General features: G+C 38.8%; 1 protein-coding gene across 1 annotated transcript in view; it reads right to left on the reverse strand.

Annotated features, from left to right (window-relative positions):
- The window catches only part of scrib (scribble planar cell polarity protein), a 218,711-nt gene that overhangs the window by 89,897 nt on the left and 116,314 nt on the right, over positions 1 to 12,500 (reverse strand). Inside the window, 1 exon segment of the mRNA XM_034167047.1 lies at positions 879 to 996. Within this exon segment, the coding sequence (XP_034022938.1) occupies positions 879 to 996 (118 nt within the window).

Consider the following 12,500-nt stretch of genomic DNA (forward strand, 5'->3'; position numbering starts at 1 on the left):
ATATATATATATATACACACACACATATATATATATATATATATATATATATATATATATACATATATATATATACACACACACATATATATATATATATACACACACATATATATATATATATATATATACACACACATATATATATATATATATATACACACACATATATATATATACATATATACACACACATATATATATATACACACACATATATATATATATATATACACACACATATATATATATATATACACACACACATATATATATATATACACACACACATATATATATATATACACACACACATATATATATATATATACACACACATATATATATATATATACACACACATACACACACACATATATATATATATATATATATATATATATATATATATATATATACACTGTTCAAACTCCTGTCAGGCCAGAAAATTCCTTGGGCAAGGTCCTTAATCCCCAAGTTGCTCTCAGTGTGTAGTGAGCGCCTTGCATGGCAGCACCCTGACATCGGTGTATGTGTGTGTGAATGCAAGGCATCAATATAAAGCACTTTGAGCTTCTGATTCAAATAGAAAAGCGCTATATAAGTGCAGTCCATTTGCAGACCATTTACTTTCCATCTGTGTCTGTAATGGTTTGCTGACGAGCTACACTCTATAGTCACATCCCTACATTTGAGGTGACCACTTCAAAACATTGATTCATCTTGCATGTTGACAGCAAAATCTGTTATATTTGCTCAGGCGTACACCCACACCATTTTTTATGAAAACACCCATCACAAAAATTAATGGTAATGAATCAGTAACTGTGGTAAACAACCAGAAGAGTTTCAGTGAAAAATTCTTGGAAGCTGAGTACCGTTTCTGGAGATGTCCAGTTCCACCAGCTGCATGAAGTTAGCCACCTCAGGAGGAAGTCTCTGGATGTCATTGTCACTCAGGCCAAGCTTGCGTAGGTTCAGTAGTCTGAAGAAAGGCTGTGAAAACAAATGACAGCACTATAAACCCGGTCAAAAAGTACAGCTTTAGGGTGTGATTCCAAGTGTTTTGTTTTTTTTTGTTTTTTTTTTCCATTAAAAATTATCTGGAATACTGTAGCCACAACTGTAAAGCCAGCATACAAAGCATACTTTTTTTTTTTTTTTTTGGTGGGGGGGTATCTCTATAAACAGATTTAAAGCCAAATCATGCTGATATCCTCTGGAGCTCTTCTTCACCATGCCAATGCCAACCAACAAAACAGCTTTTAACTGAAAAGCTAAGGAGAGTGCTGCGGCTGTAGCCGAGCCAAGTGCTTGGCTGTTGGATGGGACAGCATTCAGAAACATTCCTCCACCAGCCGTGCCATGTGTGCGCCTTTGAGTGTGTCCATGTGTCATCTGCCATTCAGATTAACAGACAAGACAGAATGGCAGGGAACACTGAACAAGAAGAGCGAACTGGCAAAGCTATGCAGTTATTAGCCCCTCAATCAGCCCACAGAGGACTCACTGTCTACACCGTACAATGCCATTTGTTTCAGCAGATGCTGTCAAGAAGGAAAACTTTAGTGGAACCCGATGACTTGCGCTTCCTGGGTTAGGAATTTGGATAAACTCATTATTCAGGGATGATTTTGTGTACATATGTTGCACAGTCGTCTGCAAAGAGCCTATGCCTAAAATCAAATTAAACCTCAGGCCGGCAGGAAGAAAAACAAAGCTTGTAATTCTGTAACTAGAGATTATTACACTAAAGTAGAATCTCAAGACACTTTCATTGGGATACGTTTTATAAGTGGTAGCAGCATTACACTCCTGCATCAACGTGCAGACATTAAATATTGACTGACACAAAGAAAATCACTGCAAACACATCTATAAATGCTAAACATCATGTTCAGACAAGAGTGCCAAAGGTCCGTGAATGTTATCCAATAACTAGTTGGATATATTGTATTTGGACATAGACTAACAAGGCATTTTCAAAGTTTTGCTTGTTGCAGAGCTCGTAGTGCAAGATAGAGATTGTCAGTTTGTTCCTGGTGTTGAACATGTTTCCCAGCCTTGGCCTTGTAGCTGGTGGCTGTCTCACATATAATGGTGGAAGAGGGACAGGAAGCTAGAAAGGAGGGACAAAGCTGGAGAGAGACAAACAGGGTGTTGGCTCGCTGACTAGCAGGTGACAGATATCAGGTGGCAAAAACAGGAAACATAAGCTGAGGAAGGCCCATGTGACAGGGCCGGGCCCAGATGGGAACCGGCTCACAAGAGGATAGACATCTTCAGTGGTGAAGCAGGTGATGCTGATGAAAAGCCTCTTGGGGTGAAGGTGCTTGGAAACGTGTACACACCTAATAAAAACTCATGCTGCAGAAACAAGAACATGCAAGACGACACAGGTCGTTCCATCTATGAAATAGAAGGAAGCTGAATTAATATGGGTGAGAACAAGACTTTCCATTCCAGATTTGGAACAGAGACTATTTAAATAGGACTTTGCAAGAGTTGTTTGATCAGGGAAATTCTTATCGCTGTAAGCACTAGCACACTGCACGAAAGAAAGACGAGAAGTGAGTGAGAGGCAAGGAGGGTAAATGAGCAATGTGTCAGCAGAGGGCAGTGTGGTGTCTGAGTGGAATCACCATGTCTACAAGTCACCACAGCCCACTTTGGGAGGAAAAAAGGAAGAAAAAAAAAAGAAAAAGAAGAAGAAACGGGATAGTACACACCTAGTTTGTAGTTGCACTATGCCGAAAACCAATTCTGAAGACTTTGGAGTCAATTCCACAGTTAAAGTGTTACTAAAGCACTGGGCTGCCTCTGACACTATTTTCTGTTAATAAGGCAACCAAGGACAGAAATGCAACAATGAAATCTGGCAGTAAACCTCTGGCACAAATAAAGGCAAGTGACGTATTTAAACCTGACGTATTTGTAGTAAGTGTTTGACGTTCATCCCCTTCAACAGTAGGTTTGGCTGGAAAAACAAAGTGCGTATGGTGAGTGGAATACAAAAGTTAGAATTAGCCTTTGCATCTGCTCATTATAAAAACTTGCAAGTCCACTCTTAAACCAGCTATGACAACAGAGATCTGAACTGAAGTGGCTATACTGTTTCAGTCATAACACGATGAGCTTTCACAAGGAGGTCCACTGGACATGCAGCCCACTTACCCCTAAGAAACATGTTACTGGGGGGGGCTACAGTTAGTCTCCAGGTTGGTATGTCTGGAAAAAAACACAAGCAACAGTTGAAATGTTTTGTGTGCATCTATACACACAAAACTTCACAGTGGATGGATGTATAGATAGACAGATATCTATGTCCAATTTGTCAGAAGGCACATGGGAGACTCTAGCCTAGATTTGGTTCGTTTTCTTGCATGAAAATCCTTCTGTTTCATTCCACCACAAAACTGTGACTATACATGCAAAAGATGCATGACACAGTTTCGTCAATCACAGCTAAATACATCTTCAGCACATTCATTGGTGTCTTGGTGGCTTCCCTCAACAGTTTCCTTCTTACACAGCAACTTTTTTTTTTTGAGGACAGTCTACTCCAGAAAGATTTACATACAGTACGATATTGTTTGTATTCATGACTGAGCTAAGTAAGTCCAACACATATTCAGCAACTTGGAAACGTCCATGAATCTATCCTTTGACTCATCTAAAGAAAACTGGCTGTGACAAAGATTATTGTATTTTCTGGACTATAAATTGTAGTGGTTTTTTCCCCCTAGTTTGAGAAGTCCTGTGACTTTGAGGGAAATTATATGTTAAAAAAAGGGTGAAATGGTGGCCTATGTTCTTTGAGCTAGTATGTGACTAAATAAGCTTTTGTTGCAAAAGGTTTTCTTTTTTTCTCTCCCTCTTCATGATGCATTTTTGACAGATGACTTATAGTCTGGTGTTACTTATTGTTTGGGAAATCTATGATATATATATATATATATATATATATATATATATATATATATTTATATATATTACTCTGATATTTAGTTTATCCAATTGCTTATGAGCTCTGAAAAAGTAGTGACTGTGTCCTAAAAAAATGGGTATAATTCCAAAACTGTTAATCAGTGATGTGAGAAGGCCTTTGCAAAAAAAAAACCTTTTTTCAGGATGTTGAGGCTACAACACCCAGTGGAGGATCTGGGGGACCTCCCCAGGAAAATTTAAAATATTACATGCAATTTGGTGCAAATAATAAGCTAAAAGAGAGCTATTTCTTAGTCCCATTTTCTTGCTCATTTTAGTCATAAAAAGCATATTTTCCCATATTGGCAAGATGACAGAACTATAACACACCGTCTGTCACATGGATTACAATACGGTGTTATTACTATTTCATAAAACCACATATTCACATTGGACTGTTACTGTTCTCTCTCTACATTTGACTTCAACAATTTGTGCTTTTATAACAACGAATAGCATCTTAAAATAAACTCAACTAAAATTTTATACAAAGCTGCACCTACTCTTTATTGAGTCACCAATATCACCTTTAGTTCTCAGGAACACTGATTTGGGTTTAAATTGGATTCTTATTCACTTATATAAATGGGAAACACAAAAACAGATTTTTTCCGTCCGGTGGTGACGTCAACATTCCTGGGATACTCTCAATTTAAGTGTCATGCAAAACGGCACACAAATGTCAATATTATAAATATCAATATTTGACTTTTACGAGCATGTTAAATATTTATCATATTTTGCACCATATGAATATTCCATGTCCATCTAACAGAAGAACCCATAAAATGTAGTTTTAGCAGATTTTGATTTGTGTGAATAACATCAACCGACAAAGAATTCCACCAAAAACATGATGTAATAAGATCAAAGACTTATCTTTTCCGTATAAATGATGACTAAAAAGTCAGGTCAGCGTTTTGGTCCATTTGCTCCAATTAGCCCTATTTGAATTTACTCCGGATAAAAATGGCAAATGGACTGCATTTATATAGCGCTTTTCCATCTGCATCAGATGCTCAAAGCTTAATGAAAAGCTGCCAGGTGTGGCTTCAGTTTGCATGTTTCAAAGAGTGTATAAGGCATGACGCAAAATATATTACATACTGCACTTAAGTGATTTTGTTTGAAGTTAACACTCATCGAATCAGACAAACTCTTCGTGTCAAGGTTTTGCTGGTGAGACCTGAACACACACATACAGTAGTGTTCAGAATAATAGTAGTGCTATGTGACTAAAAAGATTAATCCAGGTTCTGAGTATATTTCTTATTGTTACATGGGAAACAAGGTACCAGTAGATTCAGTAGATTCTCACAAATCCAACAAGACCAAGCATTCATGATATGCACACTCTTAAGGCTATGGAATTGGGCTATCAGTAAAAAAAAGTAGAAAAGGGGGTGTTCACAATAATATTAGCATCTGCTGTTGACGCTACATACTCAAAAGTATTATGTTCAAACTGCTTTTTTAGTAATCCTGTGAATCACCAAACTAGTATTTAGTTGTATAACAACAGTTTTTCATGATTTCTTCACATCTGCGAGGCATTAATTTTGTTGGTTTGGAACCAAGATTTTGCTCATTTACTAGTATGCTTGGGGTCATTGTCTTGTTGAAACACCCATTTCAAGGGCATGTCCTCTTCAGCATAAGGCAACATGACCTCTTCAAGTATTTTGACATATCCAAACTGATCCATGATACCTGGTATGCGATATATAGGCCCAATACCATAGTAGGAGAAACATGCCCATATCATGATGCTTGCACCACCATGCTTCACTGTCTTCACTTGAACTGTGGCTTGAACTCAGAGTTTGGGGGTCGTCTCACAAACTGTCTGTGGCTCTTGGACCCAAAAAGAACAATTTTACTCTCATCAGTCCACAAAATATTCCTCCATTTCTCTTTAGGCCAGTTGATGTGTTCTTTGGCAAATTGTAACCTCTTCTGCACGTGTCTTTTATTTAACAGAGGGACTTTGTGGGGGATTCTTGCAAATAAATTAGCTTCACACAGGCGTCTTCTAACTGTCACAGCACTTACAGGTAACTCCAGACTGTCTTTGATCATCCTGGAGCCTTTGCCATTCTGGTTATTCTTCTATCCATTTTAATGGTTGTTTTCCGTTTTCTTCTACGCATCTGTTTTTTTTTTTTTTCCATTTTAAAGCATTGGAGATCACTGTAGATGAACAGCCTATAATTTTTTGCACCTGCGTATAAGTTTCCCCCTCTCCTTTTTAATCTTTTTAATCAAACTACGCTGTTCTTCTGAACAATGTCTTGAATGTCCCATTTTGCTCAGGCTTTCAAAGAGAAAAGCATGTTCAACAGGTGCTGGCTTCATCCTTAATTAGGGGACACCTGATTCACACCCTTTTCTACTTTTTTTTTTTTTTTACTAATAGCCCAATTTCATAGCCTTATGAGTGTGCATATCATGAATGCTTGGTCTTGTTGAATTTGTGAGAATCTACTGAATCTACTGGTACATTGTTTCCCATGTAACAATAAGAAATATACTCAAAACCTGGATTAATCTTTTTAGTCACACAGCACTACTATTATTCTGAACACTACTGCATATTAGAATACAAACAGTACAATCAAGGTAAAATAATAATAATAATAATAATAATAATAATAATAATAATAATAAAAACATAGAATTTAAAAAAAAAACTTTCTAAAGGAATAAGAAAAAAAGTGTCCCAAATACACTGGGTATGCATTATAAGTGTGATGAAATTAAATACCGTGTCACCTTTACTTGTTTACAATCCAGTATGTGTGTTTTAGCATGTGCACATAATTGTGTATTTTGAGGCCCTAATGTGCCCGGAGACTTAAGCTGTAGGTCTTTAAGTATTAGTTTTATGTTTGTCAGCATTGGCAAGAAGTGTTTTGCTGCTGAGGACTCAGCATGCATGTGTAGGGTAATGCAGTGAGTCAATGTGTTGTGTATATTTGTGTATTAGCAGGTGTTTAAGCGTGTTTACGAGTGTGTTTATAAGCATGCTGGCAACGACTGTAAATTCTTAGACAGGAATGTTAATGTTCACTCCAGAGAAACTAATTACAACGTGACAGCAGCTCTCCCTGAAGCAAAGCGTGTGTATGTGTGTGTCCTCACAAATAACTCTGTCTACAGTACGTCCCCATTACAGCCAGACGGACTAACTAACTGACAAACTGAGTGTATCAGTTAGTCAATAATATCGGCTGATATGAGCCGAGCTTTTGTTGATATGACGAGAGAGAGAGAGAGAGAGAGAGAGAGAGAGAGAGAGAGAGAGAGAGAGAGAGAGAGAGAGAGAGAGAGAGAGATCGCTGTGACACAACCTAGGTGGGGCCAAAATAGACAAGAAGCCTATTTTATGCAAATACTGAGTGATGCAACACAGCGACTGTCAATCAGAGTGAAGACAGTGTGACGAACATTTGCTGGCTGTTATATGTATCATTATTTCTAACAATGTTCAGGTTTAAACTGTAAAATATCAAGCTTTAATTATGTTTCTGCATCATAAGGATTTGATAATGAAATGCCAGCAATAATTTCCAGTTTTATGTATGTCAGTAAATATATCAGCATTGTAAATTGATTTACTCCTTAATATTGATATCATATCAGCCCCGAAAAAGTCCATATCGGTTGTGCTCTTGTCCTCCTCAGTATAAGCAATGACTCACTGTAGGACCAGCGAACGCACGCCTGTTGTTTATACAGGTTCCGGTGTTTAAGTCATGTACCAGAGTAAAGAAAAACCCCAGAAAGCCAAATAAGCCTAAATAATTAACACTAAACTCAGATTACAAAAAAGGTTTGTGGTCACTCTCAGTCATCGCATCAATGCACACAGGGGCTGGCAGTGGTCATCACAATCTTCGGTCAGGACCGTGGACAGCTCCCTGGACAGATAATATATTAACACCTGTGTGATCATGCTGTCGTGAAAACGTGAGAACGTCATTTCAAGATAATCGCCTTAAACCAACATTTTAATGCAAGTAGTGACTGTTGGAGTTATGCCAAACTGCACTAGACATGGGCCGATAACCGGTTTCACAGTATAGCACGGTATGAAAAGCCCACGGTATCAAAACCACTAAAATTTTACGTTATACCGTCCCTACGGTATGAGCGGGTTATGAGAGTTCTTGACAGGCAGAGCGGACGCTGCCGCTGCCGCCCTTCCCCCTGGCGCACACCCCTGTCTCTGTTTACAAACAGGCAGCTAACGTTAGCTAGCTCTGCATCATGGCTGAAGGAGGCGAAGCCTGCACTGAACTTTTCCCTCCATCTAAAAGAACCAAGTCGGCTTTTTCATTTTATTTTCCGCGGAATAGCCCTTCAAACCAAAAACGGTGGCAACAAAGTACCGTAGCTGTGGCCGGTGTCGGACGCGGAGTGATTCAAGATAACCGCAAAGGATTACACAGAAGGAGTAAACTTTATCCCATCCTGGAAACCACTGAGAAGTACAAGTGGTGGACTCGAGTCGTGCTTGTGGTTGATGAAATTTCTCCCACAAACATGTCAAGAAGGACAAATACATCTATTCCAAGCACTCTGTTGGTGAAGCTGGGCCAATATTGAGTATCAGGAGTTCCGGACATTATTCCAGCCACATTTCTCCCGAAGCAAGTAAGTCATGTTTTCCACAGAAGAGTGACTATTATTTTGGTATTTTCTCTAAAATTATTAGCGGTATAGTGCTCGTAGCGGTAGACATCGCGTCAATTAGTGCGCCTGAATCACACGCGCTTCATATGCAACTAGCCATAATGTTTTTAAAGCACAGTTTAAAGCTATACAATAATACAGTGAAACCGTAAAACCACAGTATTTTTGCCCACGGTTATCATACCATTCAAATCTCATACCAGCCCATGCCTACACTGCACACCTCCTGTGATATTTTAATTTATTCGATAAAAATGTAAAATGTACAAAACAGACAACACCACATTAAAAATCAGCATAACACAAGAAAGTGCAAAACACTTAGTTTCACTGGGACAAAAAAAAAAAATGCAAATAAACTATTCTCAAGGCCCATTCATTTTTGATTTGGTAAATGTTTGAATGTTTATTATATGGCATTTGCAGATAACACGCACAAGTTTGTCTTATGCTGTGCATTCTTTATTTTGCACTTAGGCTTGGATTGAAAATTCTCATTTACATGCTGCTGTCTACCATCACATTACCACCTGCTGTCATTTGCGCAGTTATTCTAAATAAATCATCCACAAAACATTCTCCACCCCAACACACAAAAGTTTGGAAAGCCCACACAATTTAGCACTCCTTATGTAGCATCTGAGTAAATCAAACCCAAAGTCACAGCCTTGGTACTTGAGGACATCTAGTTGTCGACTGGTTAGCATCCACATCTCACAACCGTACAGTAAGACGGCAAGAACCAGGGCCGCAAAGATTGAAACTGCTAAACACCTCTGTCCAGTGACATCAAGAGACCATAAGCTCTTTCAAAGCATCTTTCAATCCCAAAGGCTGAGAACCCAGAGACATGAATGTCACTGCAAGATAAGCGAATGTCTCTACAAGTCAGATACTTTTACTGCATAAGGGTACTGACAATGTAATCCAAGAAGTCAATGAAAGCCTGGATCTTGGTCTTGATTCAAGGTCATCATAAATCCAGATTCCTCATTCAGCTACTCAAAAGCTGCAATCAGAGTATCTTTGACTAAGCAAAGTTCCCAGTATCGTCCATGAAGTCAAGGTCAGTAACCCATCCGGTGCAAGCAGCCTGTAAGATCATTCTAAACATTTCAAATACGTAATACATTATTTGACAGGTATATGTCAGTAGTTTCTAATGAGCTGTCCAATTAGACCTCAAGTAAGAAAAGCTGAGAGACGTGAACTGTTCAGTTGAAAACTGCACATAAAGTCGCAGTGCCCCACATTATAAGCGTAAGTACAATGGTGTTGTCTGTACAGTTGAGTCAGTCATAAACAATGTGGAGAAAATAAAGAATTTGACCACTTAGAACTACAAATCCGTGCCTGTCAGATTTGGAACGCAAGAGCACCAGTGATGCATGAACTGCTTTTCTACTTTTCCTGGACAATCACGTCTTTACAGTAGTGTTCAGAATAATAGTAGTGCTATGTGACTAAAAAGATTAATCCAGGTTTTGAGTATATTTCTTATTGTTACATGGGAAACAAGGTACCAGGAGATTCAGTAGATTCTCATAAATCCAACAAGACCAAGCATTCATGATATGTACACTCTTAAGGCTATGAAATTGGGCTATTAGTAAAAAAAAAAAAAAAAAAAGTAGAAAAAGGGGTGTTCACAATAATAGTAGTGTGGCATTCAGTCAGTGAGTTCGTCAATTGTGTGGAACAAACAGGTGTGAATCAGGTGTCCCCTATTTAAGGATGAAGCCAGCACCTGTTGAACATGCTTTTCTCTTTGAAAGCCTGAGGAAAATGGGACGTTCAAGACACTGTTCAGAAGAACAGCGTCGTTTGATTAAAAAGTTGATGGGAGAGGGGAAACTTACATGCAGGTGCAAAAAATTATAGGCTGTTCATCTACAATGATCTCCAATGCTTTAAAAATGGACAAAAAACAGAGACGCGTGGAAGAAAATGGAAAACAACCATCAAAATGGATAGAAGAATAACCAGAATGGCAAAGGCTCACCCATTGATCAGCTCCAGGATGATCAAAAACAATCTGGAGTTACCTGTAAGTGCTGTGACAGTTAGAAGACGCCTGTGTGAAACTAATTTATTTGCAAGAATCCCCCGCAAAGTCCCTCTGTTAAATAAAAGACGTGCAGAAGAGGTTACAATTTGCCAAAGAACACATCAACTGGCCTAAAGAGAAATAGAGGAATATTTTGTGGACTGATGAGTAAAATTCTTCTTTTTGGGTCCAAGGGCCGCAGACAGTTTGTGAGATGACCCCCAAACTCTGAATTCAAGCCACAGTTCACAGTGAAGACAGTGAAGCATGGTGGTGCAAGCATCATGATATGGGCATGTTTCTCCTACTATGGTGTTGGGCCTATATACTGAATACCAGGTATCATGGATCAGTTTGGATATGTCAAAATACTTGAAGACGTCATGTTGCCTTATGCTGAAGAGGATATGCCCTTGAAATGGGTGTTTCAACAAGACAATGACCCCAAGCATACTAGTAAATGAGCAAAATCTTGGTTCCAAACCAACAAAATTAATGCCTCGCAGATGTGAAGAAATCATAAAAAACTGTGGTTATACAACTAAATACTAGTTTAGTGATTCACAGGATTGCTAAAAAGCAGTTTGCACATAATAGTTTTGAGTATGTAGCGTCAACAGCAGATGCTACCATTATTGTGAACACCCCCTTTTCTACTTTTTTTTTACTAATAGCCCAATTTCATAGCCTAAAGAGTGTGCATATCATGAATGCTTGGTCTTGTTGGATTTGTGAGAATCTACTGAATCTACTGGTACCTTGTTTCCCATGTAACAATAAGAAATATACTCAAAACCTGGATTAATCTTTTTAGTCACATAGCACTACTATTATTCTGAACACTACTGTATATTGAACTCTGCTGTCTAGCAATTGTTTATATTCCTCCAAATTATTTTTGACAGTACAACAGAAAATACAGACCAGAAGAATTCACCTATTCATGTCTTTCTGGTATAATTAAAAAGCATAATGTGCCCCCTAAGCTAAAGGTCTGCACAATGATGAAGTCAAACTACCATCAAACCTCTCTTCTATTCTTCCCTTTCCTGCATGTTCTGTTATTCCCGCACACTTCCTTTCCTCTGGAAGGAGAATTTCTATTCACTCCTTTACAAGCTTCTTAATCATGTGGCAAATCTGCCTTGTCTGCTTAGTGCTTATGTCCCCACTCTTTCAGATACCAGTTCCCTGACAATGCACACAAACTGCACACACTACCGTGGTGATCAGCTCAAAGAGGAGGGAGGAGACAGCACATGCTTTTGTGTTGGCCCTGCCTCTTTTAGCGTCTGGGGAATAAAAAGATGAGATTTGGTTGACTGAGTCGGCTGGTTACTCGATTGGCAAGCCTCATTACTGCACAATCAATACCCCAGATTAGCTGCAGGCACTGCTGTGGTTGAAAGTTGCGGTGCACCAGTGTGCTGATCGGCTGTGGACCAACACTGAAAAATTCTAAGTGACATCATTCGTTCAACATTCCTACACTCTTTCACTGAACATCTGCACTTACGAGAAGGCAAAATGGCAAGGCTACGCATAGGATGTAATATCAATAACAAATAATTAATCGTGGGCCAACGATAACCACTTGGTGGCTCATGTGTCCCCTCCCCCCCGCATAGCGATGAACCTAAAGTTCACAAAACTTCTACACATGAATGGCACTCCAACTGACTCTCCTCCCCCTCCTTCCCTCTCTCTATGCCGCTCCTCCTCTCAGAATTCCCTCCATTTTCTCTGGCAGGACAAAAGCCGGACAGCCAGC

Source organism: Thalassophryne amazonica, chromosome 1 (assembly GCF_902500255.1).
Source record: "Thalassophryne amazonica chromosome 1, fThaAma1.1, whole genome shotgun sequence".
In the NCBI taxonomy this organism is placed as follows: domain Eukaryota; kingdom Metazoa; phylum Chordata; class Actinopteri; order Batrachoidiformes; family Batrachoididae; genus Thalassophryne; species Thalassophryne amazonica.